This window comes from Tinamus guttatus, unplaced genomic scaffold, assembly GCF_059628265.1.
Source record: "Tinamus guttatus ecotype Peru unplaced genomic scaffold, ASM5962826v1 Tinamus_guttatus_pri_ptg000659l, whole genome shotgun sequence".
NCBI lineage: Eukaryota > Metazoa > Chordata > Aves > Tinamiformes > Tinamidae > Tinamus > Tinamus guttatus.
Window position 1 is genome coordinate 2727501 of NW_028289193.1, and position 23504 is coordinate 2751004.

General features: G+C 44.4%; 1 protein-coding gene across 1 annotated transcript in view; it reads left to right on the forward strand.

The window, feature by feature from the left end:
* KLHL14 (kelch like family member 14) overlaps positions 1-23504 on the forward strand; it is a 48045-nt gene that overhangs the window by 627 nt on the left and 23914 nt on the right. The window contains exons 1-2 of the mRNA XM_088536352.1: positions 1-296; positions 13988-14109. The exon at positions 1-296 is cut by the window's left edge and continues 627 nt beyond it. Of these exons, the coding sequence (XP_088392478.1) occupies positions 1-296; positions 13988-14109 (418 nt within the window). The remainder of the gene's footprint in view (positions 297-13987; positions 14110-23504) is intronic.

Consider the following 23504-nt stretch of genomic DNA (forward strand, 5'->3'; position numbering starts at 1 on the left):
TTCGAGGAGATGCGAGCCCTGCTCGACTCGCTGCCGCCGCCCGTGGAGTCGGAGCTGGCGCTCTTCCAGATGTCCGTGCTGTGGCTGGAGCACGACCGCGAGACCCGCATGCAGTACGCCCCGGACCTCATGAAGCGCCTCCGCTTCGCCCTCATCCCGGCGCCGGAGCTGGTGGAGCGCGTGCAGTCCGTGGATTTCATGCGCACCGACCCCGTGTGCCAGAAGCTGCTGCTGGACGCCATGAACTACCACCTGATGCCCTTCAGGCAGCACTGCCGCCAGAGCCTGGCCAGCCGGTGAGGCGCGACGGGGCGCGGGGCTCCCCGAGGGCGCCGGGGGGACGCGGGGACACGGGACACGCTGCCGGGGGTCCCCGGGATGCGCCGGGTTGGCGCGACGGGGGCGGCCGCGCCGCGCGTGGCGGCAGCGCTGAGCCCCGCGGCCGCGGGGGGAACCCCCCGAATCAGGCCCTGCATCCCGGCGTACCCCTTCATGAGTTGCACCCTCAGGGCATTCCAGGCCATAATACCCGAGTCTGCTTCATTACATTTATAAATAAGTCGTGTTATTCACACACATCCTCGTAACTCCGATGCTGAGATAAATTGTCCGTAGTGGGCATGGAAACTTGTGATTCGTAGTGTTCATATCTATGACATGTCAGTTATTTTCGTTTAATAAGGTAATGAATCATGATGTCAAAAACTGACAATATGAGGTTGGTTTTAGGAACTAGCAGCACGGTGTATAGTTTAATGGGTAGTAAATACATCCTAAATGAGGAGGACATTTATTTTTCTCCCTTTAAAATGTATTTATACTTCATTTCATTCAAAAATGGAAAGATAATACTGTCCCCCAAATACAGTGACACGGCAGTGCAAAAATCAAAGCACACTTAGAATATATTATTCTGCCTTTTAACCAGTAGGTTCATCATTATTAATGACTAACAGTAGTAAGACAGACTAGTACTTTAATATTCTGGATAATGTGCTCCATGAGTATTAATGCAGAGAATTCTCTGCATCTTAATTGTAAGGGGCACCCTGATGATTTAACTTCTTTTCTTGTCCCTAGGTAGCTCTGCTAGTGTTTTGTGCCATACCTATTGCCTTCCTGCCTAGGCAGTTCTCGCCCCTTAGCCCTAAAGGAGAATGGATACAAGCCCTGTGCTTGTAGCGGGCAGCGTTTCGGAGGGGCTGCTGCCAGGGCTGGTGTATCCTTTACATCTCACTAGTGAAAACTGTTGGCTCTCCGAATGCAAAACCCGCCGGCCCTTCCTCCGCGGGAGGCGGCGCCTGGGGCCCGTGTCCCGGCGGATTGCCGCGATACCGCGGCGTGGTTCAGCGCGGTCCCTTCCAGCTTCACTGGGCCGTGTCATTTGAAGGATGTGTAGTGGTGTTCTGACCACTGAGCGCTTACGAGTGTCATGGATGCTGCGAGCATCTGATACTCCGGCTGCTGGAAGCTGCCTTTTGCTTTCAGCAGGAGGCTGCACGAGATGTTCGGGCTTTCAGTAGACCTAGATAAGAATCAGAGTTGTGCTCGTGTCATTGCTTATGGGAGGCTCCAAATCCCACATTTATTGTTTGTAATAGGTGTGCATCTAGGTGCAGCTGATACTGTTTCAGAGACCTTTGGTTTAGCAGTAATAGGTGCAAACACACTGACACCTGCTCAACTTCAGTGTGTGTTTAGTGAGGAGCCTCTGTGGACTGAGTTTCTGATGTCGCTGAAGTTGGAAGGTCCTAAGGCCCCTCTTGGAGTCTTCATCATTTTCAGGTTTCATTGGTCTGCCTAAGTGTACAAATGTCTTTGTGAACACAAAAGAAGAAACAAAAGAAACATACTGCAAACAATAGACATCTCCACACTTATTTTGCCTCTTCCCCCTTAGTTTCTCTAAACCTGTGATCTTGGCAGGGTGACAGTGAGTCAAATTTTAGTTTAAGGAAAAATATTAGCAAACACAAGTTACTAGTTTGAAAAAGGAAATCTTTGAGTAACTGGATAATTATGTCAGTGCAAAGGGGTAAAAATTGTTACACAGAGAAGGACTTTAAAACTTCATTGGTTGTTTTGCGAGCAGTTGTGAATTTGATAATTTAGAACTTCAGGAAAGGTTTATCAGAGATCCCCCCTAGAAGATCCACACCACCTGTAGCAAGAGATTAGTTCTTCCACTTAATCAGTATAATATATATTAGTGGCAGATACAAGCAGCGCAGTAGCATAGTCATCTGCTTCCTGTGTATTGAAGAAAATCACACTCAGTAGTAGAACTTGCCAGTAACTTTTTTGCCTTTTTTTTTTCTATCTTGCTACTTAAAAAAAGCACATACATAGATGTACACATATTTGCAATCACTTTGGAGTGCTCTTGGATTTGACCTACTTGTATTTTTTAAACAGATGAGTATGTATCAGGAGGCTTCAAGTATTGTCATTCTGTTCTGAAATATAATAGTAAAGATAGCAGTGTTTTCTTTTCTAAGCTCTCTCTCTGTGTTCTGGATAACCTCTGCTTACTTTTCTGACCAGTATGAGTTTCTGCTGTTGTTGGGGTTCAAGAACTGCTGTAATTGTTGGAAACAATTTGGACTGGGCAGTGTGAACAGGGTAATTTATAAAGTTCTTCTTACAGATGCAAATTAGTGATGTTTGGTCTGAGAGGGATCTGCTTTGACTGTTCTGCTACCTTGTCTGACTGTTGTGCTGCCTTGTCAGGACTCTGCAAAAGAGAGAGGACAGATTTTACCTGCAGGGAGAGCAGATTTTTTTTTTCCTTCTGGGAATTCCCAAGGAAAAGTAACCACTTGAACCCCCTCATTCATTTTTATAAAATTATTTTTCATGGCACAACAGGTAAACGATCATCTTTAAAAAAGTTGAGGAGTCAAATTCACAAGTTGTGAACCCTGCCATGCTTTCTTCAGCTGGGGACTTTAGCATGGGAGAGGGCTATTTCAGCTCTGTCTAACATTTAATCAGACATTTACATTTAAACTCTAAGCAAGTTAGTAATTCTTTTGACTTTGATCCTCTTTTCAGGTTTGCACTGGAACTTTCTGTTTTCTGTGATTTTCACCTAAAATAGGCCTTGGTGTTGCTATAAAGGTTTCTTGAGGTGTTACCAGTTTTGACATCAGAAAAAATCCACTTGTTTTCAGTACAGATTGTATTGGGCCCATTATGGTGATCCTGTAGCTCCAGCTTAAAAGATTTTGACACCCCAGAGAGAGACAGATACACACACAGATAACTCTGAATAATTTCATGTTTTCTGTAATTCGCAGGAAAAAAAATGTTTAGGTAAAAAGAATGTTCTTTTTCCAGTTGTTATTTTTGACTCTCAGGATTTTACTACAGCATTTAGTTGCTCAAAGCATCTCCACTGTATTAACAAATTTAATAAATATAACACACATAGTACTTGCACAATTTCAGGAATGTTCTGGATTAGAGCATTACTGGTTTGCTGGAAAAAATGACTATTAAGGACGAATGTGGTAGTCAGAATTATTGCTTCCACGTCGACTTGCAACAATGAAAATGGTTTAAAAGTCCTAGTTTGTAATTTGTATTTGGTTTGTGCTGGTAGATAACACAGTGATAGAGAGGAGAATTACAGAGGGAAAAAAAAAGGAATGCACAGGGCTTATTATCAATGTTTTACAGGAAGATCGTTACCTTTTTACACTATCTTGTGACGATCTTCCTGTAACTCTTGGCAGGTGGTTGGGTGTGAGGTGGGACGAGGCCGCCCACTCCGACCTGGGAATGTTCATCATCAGTTGCAGAGCACTTGCAACTCGCACTCGGATCCATAGGGATGGGGGGATCCATAGGGATGGGGGGATCCATAGGGATGGGGATGCAGGATTCGAAGGCGCAGCAGCAATTAGAGGGCTCTACAGCTAAATCAGGCAGCGGAGGGCAGAGGAGAGGGAGGAAAGGGAAGCTGGGAGAAAAGGAAAAATGCAGGAAAAGCGAGGAAATGAGATACCCCAGGGGAGAGGCATCATAAATAATGGAAGCAAGGAAGTACAAATGAGGGAAAAGGGGACATAAAGAAGTACAGTTTTGAAGGGAGGAGAGAGCAAGAAAGGAAGAATACACAGGAGGAAAATTGGCAAACAAAGAAAAACAGGCAGATTAAGAAGAAGAGTGAACAAAACAAAAGAAAAAAATAGGGCAAAACCAGCTTCTCTTGTCAGCAGCAGCTAAAATATTTTAGGTTACGGAAAAGCTTTTTTGAGGCGTGGCGGGAGGAAGAGTAGAGGGGCATCCAACAACTGAGCTGAGGTGAGAAAAGGGATAGGCAGGAAATATGGAATTTAAGAGTGAAAGAGCAAGGAAGAAAAGGACAAGGCAGCAAGAGGCAAGTTCTGACCATGCTGCCTGTGGCCCGGGTTCAGCCCGTCCTGCCCTGTGGCCGGTCTGTGCCTTTGTGCCCTGGGTGAGGAGACCTTGGAGGGAGACTGGACACGGCAGTTCTGCTCCTGCAGAGGCTGATGTGGGACATGGGGACCTCGGCGCTTTCCGTGGGGATGGGATGCGAGCAGCTTTCACGTGGCAAGAGCGTGGTCGCTTTGGAAGAAGAGGGCAAATGCAAAACTGGGAGCAGTGCAAGACCCCAGCACTTCTGTGCAAGTCTGTTTTATTACGGAGCAGATTGAAAATTTGAGAAAACTGCTTATGCGTCTTGGCAATTAAATAATTTCCTTCTTGAGTACACTGTATTGGTCTGCAAACAAATTCGGCAAACCGCAGCTCAATTTGACTTCTTTTTCTGCTAAGATTTTCATTTGAGCCCTGGGGAGGAGCGTTGGTGGTTGCAAAAAAAAATGTTTTGCTTGTTTTTCACTGAATTACATGGTCGTGTGTTGTAGCAGCTGGCCACCTGACTGCTCCTTTGTGATCCCAGAGCCAATACATGGATTTGTAAGTAATATTTATACCCATGGTTTATTGCGAGGGGGAAATATTTCAGCTCCCAAACTAATGCCTGGATAAAAGTCATACCTTGAAGAATTAGTAGCATTTGCATTAGGGCTTGGATGAAGCGAGTGCGAAGCTCTGGGTTGTGTCAGCGGGCTTGGGAGCAGGTCTTGTGCGCCTGAATTAATATCAGTAACTTGTCCCCGTGCCAGGGCTCTCTCAGCTGAGCTGTGGGATGGAGACTGACACATTAGAGGGAAGCGAACCACAAAACTGTAGTCAGTTTAATCCCAGTTAGTCTCACCTACTTGCCTTACCTGCCTTATGTGCATTCATTTGCCTGTGGAGACAGGCTGGTGCCCAAGTGCCACTGCTTGAATGTTGGAGAGGGAGGAGCGGAGCTCAGGGGACTGTCAGAGGGGACAGTCTCGTGTGAAGACGAGTGCTGGGGGTCAAGGCAGCCAGGGCCTGCTTAAAGACAGAACTGTCCTGAATGGTAAAATGCCTGAGAAAGGTGAGGCCTGGCTGATAACCAGTTTTCCAGGCCAGTTATAGTGAGAAACGGAATTTATAAGGTGTGTTTTCATGGTCTCTTTTGTGTGCGGCTGTCTTCCTAACAGCTGTAACAAGAGGAGGTGCCAGGTTGTCCTGTGCAGATGTTCCCTCCCTGCAGTCTGGGTCCCCTTTCTGAGTTCTCCTCTGTAGATCCTCAACGCCTCTGAATTTATATCCCTAGGCAGCACATAGTCCCCCTTTCTCCAGTTCCTTCCCCCTCTGCTCACCTCTCTTGCTGCAGAACTTCATTTTCTCAAAAACCTCCTGCTTCGAAGCCTTCTGAACCCCAAATTACTGATTTTTCCTTACTGTGCTCCCCTTCCCGGCCCCCTCGTTGCTTCTGTACCGTTCTGCCTGTCCTGCTCCCATCCAGCAGACCGGGTCTTGCGCAGCCGCGTCCTGCCTGCGCTGCCCTCCTGCCCCGTCCCCTCTCCGAGTTCCCCGCTGGATCCCTGCTTTGCCGATGCTCCCTGTTCCCGTCCCCTCTCCGAGCTGCCCGCTGGATCCCTGCTTTGCCGATGCTCCCTGTTCCCATCCCCTCTCCGAGTTCCCCGCTGGATCCCTGCTTTGCCGATGCTCCCTGTTCCCGGCCTCGTTGCTCCTGCCGCAGCCGGCCAGGAGCCGAGGGCAGAGGAGCAGGAGAGGGAAACCGCGCGCCCACGGTGCCCAGTTGGCAGCCTTGACCCTTTCTCTTCAGATTCACACACACGTGCAGATGTAAGCTGCATTTCTGAGCCCTTTTTCCAAGAGCAGAATTCCTTTGCTGTATTCCAACACCTCTTGTTCTAGAGGGAAGACGAAGCCCATTTAGAAAAGAAATGAATTATATGAAGCCACTCAAACTTGGGGCAAAAAGCCTGGGGATGTGGACCTCCTCCTTGAACACCAGATTGAGCAGAGGTGCCTCCGTTCACTGTCTGCAACGCTCTGTGTGGCCCGTTTACAGGTCCTGTGAGTCCCCAAAGGAGTGGAGGGGTCTGCCACGAGGCCAGTCCTGCGCTTGCCCCTTTGGCAACACGGTCCCGGGCTACAGAGAGTAGAGCCTCCTAAAAGAAGGTCCCTCTCGGACATGGTCCATGCTGTCTGCATGTCCTATCTGTGGCTCTTCCGTGGATGTTCATGTCCTCCTTGGAGAGCAGAGGTGTTGGGGAGAGGGTTTTCCAGACCTTTTCTGCCTTGGGACTCTTGGGGACCTGCTGTGGCCTTGGCTTGCTGTAGTTTTTTCCTCAGACAGGAGGAAATGGGAGGTTCTGAGCCTGTCATTACTGGCATCTAAATGGAGCAGAGTGGCCTCAGCGTGGGCGTTTGGACATGTGCTCAACAGGGAGGACAACCAGGGAGCCTTCTGCTGTGTTGGAGAGCAAGGGTAAAACATGAAATTAACGGAAAATACTTTTCCAGGGGAAAAATAGCATTGGTTCTCTTAAACTCATGTTATTGAAAAGACCCTCATAGTCTGTAAAACAAAACAAAAAGAAAAACAAGAAAGACCTATTTTATCTGTTCAGGAAAAATTCTTGGGAAAAGTAGCCAAGTTTTTTGTTTGTTTGTTTTTGTGCGTTTGTGTTCTGTTTGCTTTTTTTTTTTTTTTTGCTCTTCAATCAAAGCAATTTCATACCTAAGAAACGTGATCGTTATCCTTTTGCAAAGTATATCCCGAAAAAAAAATGAAGCATAAAGGGATCTACCAGGAATCCTGAATGAAAGGTTTTTGGTTGCACTTAACTGCTCTGTAAGCAACTCTCTTTACAGGTGATTTTGTTAATATAAATATATATTAATATGCCTGGTATTATAGGGTTTAACAAGTTACCATCTAGAGAACTTAAAGAGTATGGAAGGTGAAATCCATTATTAAATACCTCCTGGCACTATTTCATATTTGTTGGCTTTCCGAAGTTTTCTTTAAAAATTGTCATGCCTGGTCCTGTCACTATCAACACTTTTTGCTGCATTCTTGGAAAGCAGACAATGAACTTTGAGCAAACACTGTCGGCTGCCAAGATCAACAGAAACAGACTGTTTGCAGTGAAGCTGGGAGAAAATAGAAGTTGATGCCACAGTTGGTTCTTCCTGTCTTCCCTTCCCTGCTACCTCCTTTTGGGGAAAAAAAAAGACAGTGGAAAAAGTAACACATTGTGGCTTTTATGAGGCAGCAGCAAATTCCCTTTCTTCCCCTCAGCTCCTTGATGAAAAGGAGACTCAGCTGCAGAGGAAGGACAGCATCTGATGCAGACACCTCTTATAGTAATGCTCATCCAGTATATAACCAAACAAAAAGGGAGCTATCTGAATTTTCAGAGTCTGCAATGTCAGTAAGGAGTTGGTTGGCAATTTCCATGAGAATAATGAAGATTCGACCATGTCTGGTAAACATTTCCATGTCCACTTCTGTCAAGAAAAAAAGGGACAAAGGTAGAAAAGGGGAAAACATGAAACATTTTATTCAGTTTTATTTAAAAAAAAAAAAAAACTATTCAGGACCGAGGAGATTGCTTCAAGATTTTGCAGAATGGCCAACAACATGGAAAACATGTTCTGCTAATAGGATGCATGACATGGACTCATGTAACTCATTTACTAACATAAGCTCTGCTGGGAAAATTCCTTTGGTTCAGATCTCCTAGCAAGCTTCGTGTGCTCACTGAGTTGTTGGTCAGGATATCTTTAGCATTTGGATCTCAGTGGTTTAGAAAGACCTGTGCTCAGATGATGTGTTTTGTAGATGCCATTACCTGTTATATAAATCTGTGCCAAGGGGTATGGTAAGAGATATATGTGTGCATGGGTTCCCCAGCCCAAGAGGGATGTGGAATTTCTAGAGAGAGTCCAGTGTAGAGTGACAAAGGTGATTAAGGGACTGGAGCATCTATCATATGAGGAAAGACTAAGGAAGTGAGCTGGGCCTGGTTAGCCTGGAGATGAGAAGGTTGAGAGGGGATCTGATCAACATGTACAAATACCTGAGGGGAGAATGGGGCCAACTCTTCTTGGTGGTGGCCAGTGACAGGACAAGGGGTAATGGGTATAAATTAAAACACAGGATGTTCCTTCCTCATATGAGGAAGAAGTTTTTCGCTGTGACACACAGGGTGCCAGAGCCCTGGCACAGGCTGCCCAGAGAGGCTGTGGAGGCTCCTGCTCTGGAGATCTCCAAACCCGCCTGGATGGACCCTGTGCCCCTGCTCTGGGTGTCCCTGCTGGAGCAGGGGCTGGACTGGGTGATCTCTAGAGGTCCCTGCCAACCTCAACCATTCTGTGTGAGGTAAGGGAAGCAGCAAGGTCGGTGACAGCAACGAGGGAACTATGATTCCTGAGAACCTTCCAGCAAAGGAAGTCGCGTGTGGCACAGTTGTGCCACAAGAAGAGCGGTTCCTTGGAGCAAGGAGAAGTTCGAGTGGACAAGCTTGGCTGACTCTTCTTGATGTCATGCAGAGAATGAGAACATCTATTAAAGCCTGTCTCCAGCTATAGGGAACAGCGGTTTCACGGACACATACAGCGACCTTGGCAAACTTCCATATGGGAGAGCTACCGCGAGTCTTTCCAACAAAGTGGTACCAATCTCTTGTCAGCATGAGAAATAAGTTGCTAGTGTGATGAGACAATGATGAAAAGGACATTATTGTGTGTTCCTCCTAAAGAAACACTGCTGATAGATGTCACTCTTCAGCATAGTCGGCTGTCTGTTAGTTCAGAGGTTCTTTTCCTGAAAGGAAGGGATACCCACTTTAAATAACTTCTACATTAAAAGATGTCTCTTCACCTCCAACTCTTCAGGATTTACCATTCTAAGTTAGTAACAGTAGTGAGACTGGATTCAGACAGAAAAATCACATTTTCAGGCACATCAGTCATTTCAGTATAAGGAATGGAAAATTGTTTGGTCGCTCTAGAAATACACACAGTTAAAGGAAACTTTAAAAGCTTTGCCACTGCCTTTGCGATATGTCAAGTGTGGCCTATTGGACAAAAATAAATAACTGTTTCACTCTTAAACTTTTGGGATTTTAGATAGAGACAAGAGAAATTGTTCCTGGAGTAACCAATTGCTTTCTCTTTTTTTTTTCTTATGCGTTTGTTAAATACATAAAATGCACAAAAGTGTGTTTTAAAATGCAATAAATACACTTTGGATGAAAGTCAGTGATGTTGGCGTGCCCCCAGCACACAGCATTCCCACAACTTAGTATTTAGGCTGCCAAACTTCAGTCTCTCAGTAGTCAACCACATAACATAGGAAGCAACTAAGAGACCGGCTGCGTCTCGGACATGACTGACCCTGTTTAGTGGATGCTGCTGCGTTCTGGGGTGTCTGCTGAATTTATTCTGGGAGCTGTGTTAAACGTGCTTGTAAAGAGAATGAAAAGACAAAAATTAGTAAAGCCAACGGTAACACTGTTTTTTGGGTACATTATTACCATTCGTTAAAAGTGTATTTACGTTCTATTTGGCACGTCTTCAGTGACGGTACCCTTAGAAGAGTTAGAAAAAGAAATATGTTCGTAGAGAAACACTTGTATGTTCCTTGCATTCTTGAACTATTTTGAACTTAAGAAGCAAGTAATTTCTTGGTCAGAATTTGCAGGAGACCTATTAATCCTTAGCATGCTTTAGATCTTGACAGAATTTATATATTTTGATTTGACAAAATTTAGATATTCTTTTAGGAATGAGTTTTGCTCTTAAGAAGAGGAATATTCCTGGTGAGTTAGAGTTCAGCAGTGCTCTGTGTCTGTAGGACTCAATTGGATTGCAAGTTTAGGTCTTATCCCTGACTGTTTTATGGGATTGGGAAGAGATTCTGGTTGTCTATTAACCTATAAGGGTTTCTGCTGCTAATTAATACAACCCACCTTTCCTATGCTTCTTGCTACTCGTTGTTTTATTGGTCCCGCGTTATATTGACCAGTATATTCTTCAGTTTCTCAAATCCTTTGACTTCATAGACTTTTTCCTACGTGTAAAATTCATCACATATTCGTGTGTTTTTGCTGAATCTGGGCTGATCTTTGGGCTGTCGTGTTGGAGCTGAAGTTTGGTGAGCCAAACACGAAGTTCACTTTGGCTCTGCTGCCTTCATGGACAGAGCTCCGGCACGAGAGGGTTTCACGGGCTGAAAAGCCCTGGCTCGCACCGTACTCAGGTCAAAGGGACAGCCTAAAATAAAACAGAATGATCTCCCTAGGTATTTGAGTTCATTATAGCCCATAGCTAAGAAGAAAGTGTGGTTGGGAGAGACTTCCTTTATTTTTTTCCTTGATTGCCAAAACCACCTTTGTGTCTAAGATATGTTTTTTTTCTTCTTTCTAATACAATATGTAAAGAACTAGAGGGTTGCCATTTCCTTATTTTACTCTGTTCTCTAGGCAGAGAATGTAATTGCACCATTAAAAAAAATAAAGAGTTGGGAGAAAATCTGTTGTTTGTGGGGCCTGTTTGTGGGGCTGCTTTTCTTGCCTTGCTTGGTAGAATGAGCTTCCCAGGATGACCTGCCCAGAGGAGGAAGATCTAGCAGTGGGAGATTGATGGCTATGTTAATAATAATAATAATAATAAAGCAATCTACAGGAAGATAATTTCTCATTAATGTGGTTTCCTTTTGTGTGAGGTTATCTGGGTTGCAGAAGAGCTTTAGGTGTAGGTGGGTGTCGGGAGTCTTGAGTTTTCCCACTGTCCTTTTTTGAAAATGATGAGAAAATCGTGCTCCGCAATTGGCCCAGTATTCAGTTAGTGCACTGCTAGGAAAAAAAGCGACCTGGTCCTTAGAGCTGATGTTTGTTTGGTGCTTATCTTGATTTTTGTAGGGTTTAGATGTGTTGATGGGTATTTGGCCTCTCTCTAACGAAAACCACCTGCATGGGTTTTCAGTTACCTGGGTTTGTGCACCTGCATCGAACCTTGCAAGTTGGAAAATGTTGACCTCAAAACATACTTTGGTTTCTAGTCTTGTGAGTAGACCAAATACATTTCACAGCAGATGAGGTGAGTTTATCTTATCTTATCTTCGTGAGTTTATCTTAGCTTTTGGCTGTGTCATCAGCCTCCCTGTTTGTAGTTAGGGTTATTTTAGCCTTTCCTGACTGGCAGCTGCTACTCTCAGTTGAATACAGGATGATGAGAGTAGGAGGGATACTGTGAACCACAGTGTAACTGAGTAAATGTATTACATGGTGAAATAAGGGCTAGGAAAAGAGTGGTTCAGCTAGTGTGAAGTGTTTCAGAAGGTAATCTTGAGCTCTCTACATAGCAAACACACAATCATGCAAAAAGGAGAGAAACTTTCTCTTGCTAAGATATTACACTGTTTTTTGAGAAAAACAACCTGGAGATTGTCAGTTCGTTGAGAGTTCCCTGTGCTTTTGATGGAAGTTATGATGGTTATTACATCCATGTTAGATTTTTATTAAGGGCTTCTGTTACTTCCCGTTTTAAGCATTTATATACACATATATGTATTTTTAACCATTGCTGTATAGTCATGTCACTCCTTCTGAAAATATAGTAGATTTGCAGAATGTTTAGCTGCTAGTTGGAACTGCCAAAGTCTAGAAACGTGGAGTCACATCTGACATTTCATTCTTCACCTTAACTGTTGAGCCTTGGCCATTCATTGGTTTTTCACAGTGCTTTGGAGTTAGAAGGGAGTTTCACAGATGAAAGATGAAAATGAAAATAAACTCCTTTATCAACTAAACCTTGCAAGGGCATTCCGAATTTTGCCATGCGCGGGGACTTGATTGTGATATAACATGCAGCACAAGAGGGTTGGAATAAACAATTTATTCTCCCTTGTTAGGGATGGCCATGCATAGCTGACTTATGGCTCCGGTCTGCTCTGCCACTTGTTACGTGTGCACTCATCCCTAGCCCCCAAACATACCCCAAATAGCTTGTCATTCTCCCGCGTTGCAGTTTTTGTTGAACGCTCTCTCATTAAGAACTTTCTGGGGTGAATGGACGTTTCAGGACACGGGCAGCTTTCTGCAGAGCCCGGTTTTGCTGGGCTCATCAGCGCTCACAGCGACCGGGACGCGGCTCCCGGTACCGCGTTCGGGAAGAGTCTGCTGGGGGTTCATCCTGTGCAAGCGTCTGGGGAGGAGCGCGAAGAACGGAGCATTCGTGCATCTCCAACCCTCCATTCCCAGTGCTTTTTGGTGCCCCGGGAATGGCGCTCCCACCGCTGGAGTGCATTCCTGAGACTGGAGCACCCGGCAGAGGTTTTGCCCTGCCCCATGCACCTCGTACCAAGGACACACGGAGTGCTGCGGTGCTGTTACTTTCAGTGGGAAAATACTGCTTTTTGGGCAAGGTGCTTTCCATCAAATGCGTGCTCGCCCCGCACGTTTTCCAGGCTGTCACCGTCGTGCTTAGCAGGGGCCCTTTGACTGCAGACCTTTGTTTCAGTGTTATCACACTCCAGCCCAGTGTAACTGATGAAAGTTCAATTATATGTGAAGTGACTATTAAAGCATCAGGAGTCATCCGGGGGGTCCGGGGCCTCCCCTGCTCTTTTCGCTTCCAATCGTGCTAAATCCCTTAATGTTGCGAAGGAATCGTCCATTCATCAGGTAGAGTGTTGGAGGCCAGGGTGCAGAGAGCCGCTTTTATTGCATATGAGACATTGCAGCCCTGCTCTTAAGAAGTGCCAGGCAGATTGGGAATCACGGTCACGGTTAATAGCAGCGAATTGCCAGCTCTTGCTGGGTGGGTAGTCACTCCTTTCACTGGTTGCCCCCCGGGGGAGAAGGTAGAAAAACAGAGGGAGGGAATTAGAGTGACTTTGCACAGCTGAGCAGGTTCCTGCCGCTGGATCGGTGGCAGCCGTTGGCAGGGCTCCACTCTGGGGAGCTCGCGGCAGCGTCTCCGGCTCCTTCGCGCCGGGAGCACCGAGGGGGATCGAGGAGGCGCCGCAGGGGGAGCGTCCGGCCGAATGAACCCAACGGGAGCGCCTGGAAGTGGCGCTGAACCCCGGCCGGCCGCCCGGCGCTGCTAATTGTACCCGACTCCGCAGCTCAAGTTCAGCGTGTGATTAAAGAGTTGGCTCACAAACTCTCTGCATAACCTTAATTTTTTCAAGGTTCTTTGAGTGTAGAATGGCTTATAATAATGATTTTGACTAATACGATTTTTGACATGCAACTTTAATGCTTAACCTTAGTACAACTCCAGAGCATTTCATGTGTATTCAGCTGTAAAGAGTGATGATTTAAAGGGATAATATAAGAAAAAGGTCGTTCTAGAATGAACCTCTAACAAATTGCATAAAGGGAGCTTATTATTCCATGAGTAGAGAGATATGCAGCTTTTCTGATCATTTTTCTGCTTGGTTCAAAAAATTGTTGAGACATGATTGGGGAAAGAAACACAAAAAATGAAATAGAAAACTGCAAGCAGGGAACATTCTTTTGATGGTTATGATTTTGTTGCCACTAAAAATACTCTTCAGTAATGTGGTTGTTCATCTTTCCTCTTGTTTTGGGTGAAGAATTCGTTCCAATAAGAAAATGCTGTTACTGGTTGGAGGATTGCCTCCCGGACCTGACCGGCTACCCAGCAATTTGGTTCAGTATTATGATGATGAAAAGAAGACGTGGAAAATACTGACAAGTAAGTGGTTTGTTTTTGTACAGTTGTCTTGATGAATTTAAAAACATGGTTAATCAAATTAGACACTTTATTGATTTGTTTCTCTTCAGAGGTTTGTTTATGTATCACAAGGGGCTTCACAATGGAGCAATAAATTGAGATTGCAAGAGATGCTAATTTTATAATAGGATAGGCCTAAATTAACACTGGCTTAAAATCATTCCAGCAAGTTTTTTTAAGTAAACTTGTAAGTCTTTTACAGTGTGACATGAATACATGCATATTGATGTATATATGAATATAATCTACTTTAGAAACCAATGCTCGAGGCAGTTTTCTCAGAGTCAGATCCCTAAGCCACAGGGCTTGGGTTACACCTTTGCTTCTCTTTTGCATTTTCATTTCCTTCTTCCAGCTTTATCTGTTGTCCATAATCATTAAGGAAAGGTTTCCTCTGCGCTCCCCTGCATGCATTGCTGACACAGGCATTGGTGGGCTGCATCAGCCACAGCAAGCAGTGCATGGAGGCTTCTCTTGCAAAATTATTTCCCACTTTCTTCTAAGGGTTGATTGTGTTTTAGAGTAAGCATTTTGCCTCGAGCCCTGAGATTTGGAATTATTGTTATATCGGTTACGATTCCCGGGCTAGCTTGGGCATGGAATCAAGCTGCAGCCTCCTGAGCACAGCAGCCTGTGTGTGCATTGGTCCCCTTGTGGCTAAACTGGCTGCACTGGTCAATAAAACTAAATTTTAACTGTCAAAATTGCCCAAAGCAGTATAGATAAAATAATAAATGAGCAATTCTGATCCATAAATCAAAGCCATACTTCTAAAACTGGGCAACTGGTAAAACCTGGATTTCCTAATAGACTGACCTTTTTTTTTTTTCCCAATAAAATACCTTTTACAGAATTCTGTTCTTCATATGTTATTCAAAGCCCTTTAGTGGGATGTACCCAGGCTAATATTATATTCACAGCTTAGGACGACTGCTAAAAGACTGCTGTGAGGCAGGGCTTGAAATAAACTGCTGCGGCATAAAGACCATGTAGGTGTATGTACCTAATTAATATTTGTGGCATTGGGTAAGACTGGCAGTTTTGAAAGGTCTTATAAACTGTACGTTTGAAAAGCTGATAACATCCATGCTAGGAGACTCACTACATGATGTTTTTCAGCATAAGAAAATAGCACAACATTCTCCTCCAAATGCTACTTCTAAGCACATTCTAAAGATGATAAGTCAGTAAGAAATCGATAATATTATGTAATACAGGAGCATTCTGGTTTTTTGTTTGTTTGTTTTCTGTTTTTAATTTGTTATGTATAATAATACCATGACAGGTAAGGGAACTAGAACTCTTGCTTTAAGACCTGAGCCCTCCACTGAATTAAAGAAATAACTTTATTCTGAATTACTTACACCTGTGGATACATAGTCCTTCCAACCTTAGCGATTCTATGATTCTATAGGTTTTTGTAAGAATTGCATTTATTCAGTTCCTGGTTACTTTCCTTGTGAAATTATCTCGGAATTTGTGGGAAACTAAATTTGGTTTCCTGAGTGCCTAAATGTTGTGGTTAAAAGTGTAGACCTACCGAACTCACAGCTAATACTTGAACAACAGCACCATCTTGTATGTTGTTGCTTCAGATGTTGGGAAATGTTTGTGAATACTTTTAGGTAATTTTATGAAAAGAATGCAGTCTTTTCTGTCTCGAGTGGAACAAATAGTAAACAAGACTTCTTGTTTCCTTCTGGTTAATGCACGTTACCTTCTGTGCTGTGATTAAAAGATAATGCGTATGTTCAAGCCCTTGATTGCTGGCACTGGAAGTCCTGAAAGTCCCGAAAGTCCCTGGATCTGTCCCCAGTGTTGACTAAGATGACAAGTGACAAATACCCAGCCTTGTCGTGACACATGAGTGTTCGTGGTCCTCTTAAGAGCGGATCTGCTCTTGTGGCTGCTGCTCCTCCGAGGGGAACGTGTGTCTTTGCACACTGGAACAGGTCTGATTTTGTGGAAAATCCTATTCCTCCCTACCAAACGGTAACCGTGTGGCACCGGGGACAAGCTGCAGTCGTATTTGCATCTTGTTCTTTCCATAAAACATCAGGATGGCTGTACAGCATAGGAGTGCCTGGGCGTAAGCATCAGAAGAGTTGGATTTGAGTGGTTTTAGAGAAGACCATCAACTAAATACTCTATGTCATGGTGACTGCATGCTGCAGGCATGATACTGTGTCAATGTAGTACAACATTTAGTTGGTATGTGGGAATTGAAGGACGTTATACTTTTTTGTTAGGAAAAGCAGTAATTGCTATTTTAAATAATTTTATTTTAACTCTATTATTTTTAATAATTATTTTTCTCCCTTTATTCTTTTACTCCTGCCTCTTTCCCATTCCACAGTTTTGGAAAATAATTGGCCTATTTATTTTTATTCTAACCCTAGAATGGGAATGAAGGAGGGAGCGTTTTTTATCTATGTGCTTCATTCCCTCTTGCAGCCTTTGCTTGGACACTGCTGCCCGTCCTGGAGCTGCAGAGCACCCACAGCCACCAGTGTACAGGAGGAGCTGCTGGTTTGCTCCCTAGTGAAAAGGGACAGAGCAAAAGCCGTGTCCTGCTCGTGAGCTTGTGTGACAAGGGGAATTTCAGTCCTTGTAGCCTGGTTCTTCAGGCTTAGTTCCCGCTCTGTGGCGAGATGTTTTGGCAGATGATACTGCCCACCTCTCTCTGCCTGGCTACCCAGAGCACCAAACGTATCACTACTAGTGGGAGTAATTTTAAAGATATCAGGAGAACAACTTGCCTTGTTCATAGATCCAGAAGAGGAGGGGAGGCACGCACCCATTTCCAATTTTTTAATGTCATCATCTATAGGCAAGAATACTATGGCTCAAGGGATCGGTAGATTTTTCACAGTCTCGTATTACAGTGTATTTTTCCTGGCTGGTATTTTTCATAGAGTTCTTTTTTTCTGTGTTGGCAACCAAGAGTACAGACAGACTGAAGGAAAAGGGGGAAAGAAAAGGGAAGGAAACATGGCACATGAGAAGCATTTCCTGCCACCTGATTATACTTGGTGGGCCCAGTCCTGATGTGACATTCCTAAGGTACACGCAGCTCTGCAGTTTGAAACATTTCTTACGGCACAGTCGGGCCTGAGCAAAGTAGAAAGTTTAATAGACTGCATGGCAAAATACAGTGAACAAGTCTTTAGTGAGCGGTGTCTTCTCAGTCCTGCTCACAAACACAGGTTCGTTTCTAGTCGGGTGCCCTCCACGTCACGTTGCAGCAAGAGGCCGCGGCTGCTGCTGGGACAGACCCTGCGGACAGCCAAACTCCTCTGCTCGGGGACTCCCCTGTTCCCTGCTGTGTGCAGCTGGATACAGAGCAGGGCTCCCTGTGCCACCACCTCGCACCTCCTCAGTGAGAACCACTTGCCCCCACATCTGCTTTAACTCTTTTAGCTGCCCTCCTCCCAGGGACCTTTGCTGAATCCCAGAGCTCCTCTCACTTGGTCATTTTAATTTGCACCGCTTAAGATTAATCGAACTTTTAAAGAGTGAAACAATGTTACGTTTGTTGGAATTATTCTGTAATAATTGCAAGTTCCAAAGACCGGAGCCTCTAAAGATTTTTTTTGTGTATGTGTTCAGAATTGCATAGCTCTCCCAAAAACCCTACTGCTAAGGCAATGATGTATTACTTTCACTTTCATTATATGTTTTTAATCAGAGCGTGACTTCACACTAGACAAAGCGATGCTTTATGCATGGTCTCCCTTGTTTTTTGCTAAAATCTTTTGACATGATTAATTTTACTTTAATGCTTTTGTCTTCTTGTAATGGTAAGGATGATGGGTATAAAGCAGGGCAAAAAATACATGCTTTTCTGTCATAATGCCTCTGAGCATTTAAAAAGTATATTAAATGAAAGAAAAAAATATCACAAGAGACTGATCCAACTGGAATTAAATTTCTTGCTACCTGAACAGAGAATGCAAGAAATAAATAAAAACGATGCAGTCATTGTTTTAGTTTTTTTTAATATATATTTTTCCTATAGCAATGTATTCATCTGTCTGATCAGAAGTGACGACTAGGAGAGAAATTACCTCTTAGAGATATCTAGGTGTACGGTGACTCCCCCATGCAGTGCAGGGCTCTTTTTTCACAAAGGGATAAAGTATTAGGAAATGTCACTAAACTCGTAGGTGGCACGTTCCACTCCTTTTAAGTTGCAGCAGGTTTTTCTTTCTTATTGGCACTTTATTTTTCAATAACACACTAATTGTACCATTCCTCAAGCTCCCTAGATAACACACCATCTCCATGAACTGTGGAGAGCATTCAGTGAGCATCAAAAATAAAGTCAGATACTTGTGGGGGCAATAATGCCTTTACGCTTAGGTATTGCAGTAACTAATGTAAAAGGCACCATCTTTGTTCAATAAAGGTGTAGCACGGGTGACATATTGGGTTAGGAAAGGGAAAACGTCCAGAAGTTCATCAGGCTGAAAGGTTTTGCTAGGAAACCGGTATCGTTCTCCTCACTTGGAAGGTTGGCTGGGGAAATGTGTTTTCATTTGCACATGAGGCCACCTCCGCACTGGGAAGTCTCATCTGAACGCAACATTTTTGTGCTTCGGCTGTTTGGCTTTCTGAGTTGCCCTTTGGTCCCTGCTCCGGCCGGCGGCCCGTACAGCACTCAGGAACAGCACGGGGAATGTCAGCAAGCCCTGGGCCTGCTTGAGGCCCAGAATCCCTGTGAGCTGCACGAGCTTCCCCAGAGGAAGGCACCTGGAAGCTGGGCAAAATATTGGCTTCCCTCGTAGCCATCAGCAGAGCAGCGGGGTCACTCCGCCTCCCAGCCACCACCAGTGTTTTTCCTTTGGTTTGGAATTTCCTGGAGTTTCTTCATCCTTCATCTGTTTCCAAGAGCTCTGTCTAGTTTTCTCTGATACCTCTTTAGTATTTTCTTTTCCGAGTTGGTTACTTACATGACAGGTAGCATGTTTTATATGCTCATGTCAGGGGTTGTTGGGGTCCTCGGGAGAAATTCTTGAAGGTGTAAATGTGAGTCCAAGTACCACTAGATGCCCGTGTTGTGCTTTGGAAATGTTACTTCTTTTCAGTGGATTCTCCCACTTCAGAGCTTTTGCATTTTGAACAATGATAGTGTCTTACAGTATCCAGTGCTTGGGTTAGACTCGAAGGTTTCAAACCCCACTTACCTCTGAACCCCTGGTGAAGGAATGAAGGAAAAGTGTTTGCAAAAGGTGAGTCAGATGGACAGATTCTCTTGGCATACGCCAGTGAAAATGTCTTCCCTCTTTTTTGCTACTTCTGAGGAAAGTATATGCTTAGCTAATGGGAAATGTGTGCTGCTGAGCAGGTCTTGGCAGCCCTGTGGAGCTCTGTGTGTCTTAGGCCGCGTAGCCGGGAGCTGCAGCTCCTGCCTCAGCGCTGAGGCGAGGCCGGAGCCAGCCCTGCACGGGGGAGCTCGCGCCAGCGTTGGCACCTGCTAGAGCAGGAGGAGTCCTGAACCCACTGGGCAGGTTTAACAAATCATAGAATCCCAGAATGCTCAAGGTTGGAAGGGACCTCTAGAGATCATCTAGTCCAACCCCCTGCACACGCAGGGTCACCTAGAGCACGTGGCACAGGACTGCGTCCAAGCGGGTTTGAAGGTCTCCAGAGAAGGAGACTCCACAACCTCTCTGGGCAGCCTGTTCCAGTGCTCTGGCACCCTCACTGTTAAGAAAATTTTTCCTTAAGTTCCTGTGGAACTTTTGGTGCTTCAGTTTGTGGCCATTTCCTCTAGTTCTGTTGGTGGCCACCACTGAAAAGAGTTGGATGTGTGTGCAGGTTGTGCGTGTACACGTACGCACATGCTCACTTGTATTCTCCTTCATAAATAAACGTGACGATTGCCTTAAAGGCTGATATTTTAAATACAAATTCTGTCTGTATTTTCCATCTCACATGTAGCATCTCATATATGAGGGAAGTATGGTCACAAAGAGAGATTCATACAGAGAAAAGTCGAAAGAGTGGTAGAACTATCTGAGGTTAAGCCCATCTGTAGAAGATTTATTTGATGTGGTCGGACACATTGTCAATAAGCCACATGCTTTTCACATATAGAGAAATGAGAATATAGTGGTGAGAAGCATAAAGATAGTAAAGAGAGGGCTTTTTTTTTATGTATGACATACTACAGGTTAGCCACAACTCCCATTTGGAGGATGATGTATGGGAATTCAACCATGCAAGTGCCATTAATGATGCATGCCTGCATATCTAAGAGCAAGATAGAGCCCTAAGAATGAATGAAAACACAGCGTGTTTTCACAATGAACACTGTACTTGTGTCTTAAATATTATTTTGTTCTATTCTGCCTTGTGAAGTAACTTTCAATAAAAGTCTTCTCTCTTTTCATGCCTGTGTATTTGCCCTTTTAATTACATTGTTGCTAGCTCCTGCTTTTGCACAGATGATGTTTGATTGTATCTTTTGTGATAACTTCTATTCTCAGTACCTGCCTCGATCAAGCACCCTATTAACTTCCTTTCACCTTCTTTCAGGTAAAACCCTCAGAGGATAAAGGGTTAGTGTGAGCAAATCATTCACAAATTACTCTTTTTCATCACTACAATTGAGACTTTCTGCTTATTTGTAACAGATCTACAGTATTTCAAGGCAACTGAGCCAATGGGCAGGAGTAGCAGCTAGGGGTGGGATGTTCCTTGTCCACAGTGATTATCCCTCCAGGCTAGATGCAGATTTCCACAAAGCAACAAAATTTGCAGTGAAAGGAAGTATCACCAAAGATGTTGTCCCCATCCTGTGTGGGTTCCTTAACACTTCTTGGCCACCGTCTCTGAAAAATCAGCTTCTGAAATGGCTTCCATAACAAACGGGGTTGCACTGTGTGCGTTTGGTGCTTGCTGCAAACTTGGCTATCCGTTTCCTAGATGATTTTAGGTAAAATTTATGCGTTTGTTCTCATCTGCTTGCCCAAGGATTTATGTAGCATTAATGGGAGCTTGGCATGTATAGAGATGAAAATGAACTCTGGTGTGTTGCTTGTTGCTTGCTTTAGAAAGCATTCCTTTTTATCGGTATCTAATGTGACATTTGGTTTATATATAAATGGTTTGCAAACAAGATGGCAAAACACTACTAGCTGGGCAAGATGAGCTCATAAAAAGCTCTCAGAAATCCTCAGGATTTTTTTTTAGCAACTGATACTTCCTCTCATATATCCCTTACACAAAAGTTTCCTCACATGGAGTGTTTTGTGCACAATTTGCAGAACAGATTTCTCAGTTTTGTAGGTGCTACTAGGGGGAAAAGTGCACATCTTGGTCCTCAGCTTTGTTAGTTCAGTCTTGCGTGTCCTCATCGGCTCATTATTAGTAGGAAGTAGAACTCTTCTCAATTTTCCTGTTTTCTCAAGGCTTGATAGAATACCTTCCCATGTAAAACAGACATAAAATTTGTTATGGACTTACTTAACTTCTAAGCTTTCTGTTTCGTACTAGATATTGTATGAGCTACTGCGTTCAGTTAACTGAATGTCGGAGTAAATATCTGCAGAAATAGATGAATACATCTTTTTGGGGCTGTTATTTTTTTTTTTCCTGGGAGGAGGTATGTTATTTTGTTATTTTGCCATATTTATATATTGCGCTTTTACTCCCAAATGGGGATTGTGCTACAATAGGGTGTGTAACTGCAGAATGACTGTTCACACAGGAAAAAAAAAAAGTGTTAACAAATTGAATAGTAATGAATTAACCTGCAGAAAAAGCATTTTGCCCTAGTGCACAGAAACCCTGCATAACTAGAGCATATAATTTTAAATGAAGCAGGCTCTAGGAATGCCTCAACGGGTGTGATGTCGACAGTAGCTCATAATTCATGGATATGAATTATGGCTGAGTATCAGGAAAAAACTTCCTGACATTGAGATCTATTAGGCTGTGGAATAAGCTCCCATGGGAAATGGTGGAAATCCCATTGCTTAATCCCAGGCGGAGCAGCGAGCAAGGAGGGAGCCCGGGCCTGGCCTGGGCCCTTCGAGGGGAACAAGGTCATGGCTTGGGACGGTGCCCTGCACGGGAGCCGCGTCCCCAGGCTGCAGGGGAGGCCGTGGGGTCTTCTAATACTAATTCATCCGTGGCTGGATCACGTAAAATCTTCCCGTTGCTCCCCAATAAAATACTTAATGTGCACAGTTTGGTTTTAATTTAGAAGAGAGGGATCTTCGGCTGTGATATGGCTGTGATGGGCTAAAACTATTAAGCCCATCAAGGCTGTTTCGTTGCAGTGACAGTGTGTGATGTGGCTGTTCATCCCCATAACCTTCAGCTGCTGGGACAGCCTCTTGTCCCCCAGTTTTACATGCTGAAGTTTAGAATAAGTTGGCCCGACCCTTTCTCACCACCAGCTGCTTGCTCCCTGCTCAACAGTTACAGCTTCTATACATGCATAGCCCCAGTGTGCCACAGGTAAGAGGGACTTTCTCATTGAAATGACATGAAAGGAATGTCAAACAGGTGCCAAATCAAAAAGATGCAAAAAACCCCCTTTTTTTTCTAGATGATTTGTTAAACGCTAACCAGACAGAGGTCTGATTAAAGGCCGCAGAGCAGATTTCTGCCCTCGTGCATGCAAAAGGCACTGTGCAGGCATAAGTAAGGTAGAATTTTATTCCCAAATTAGCTCATTTGCTTGATGCAAAACTGAAAGAAAATCCTTATGACCAGCTTATAAGCGTATATAATGAAAAATTACAACAGCAGAAAAATGTATTTGTATCATATCTCTAATTCAGCAAAGTATTAATCACACTGATGTTCAGCAGTGTGTTTAAATACATGCTTAAGTACTTTGCTAAGTACTGTCTGTAAACAACTCTATACACTGTGCATTAACAGGGGACAGAGTTTCTCTCTGCTGTCTCCAGGAGACTAAAACGGTGTCAAGAGCGGGATGATCTGTGGTGTCCAAACTGCAGCTTTCTGGCTGGTCCCCAGGCAGCCCTTGTCTCCCAGCTGTGCTTCCATTACTGTTTGCACAAGCTCATTGAAACTTTGTTTTATTCAGCAGAATCACAAGCGCTGGGACCAGCTGTGCATTCCCAGGCTCCCACCAGCTTCAGGAGGGCAAGCGAGACCCGGGGCGGAGGTGGCCCCGTCAGGGCTTCCCGCAGTGCTCACACCTCACACTGGGCTCTGTTCAACGTGCAGGGTGTTTCAGGGGCTTTCTGCATCGGGGTGAATTTCACCTCGCAGGAGCAAAGAGCACAGTTGGAGCCGTGGTTCTCCTGCCGCCTCGCAGACCGTCTCCAGCGGAGCTCCAGGGCATGGCCATCATCTAGACACTCAAGAGTTAC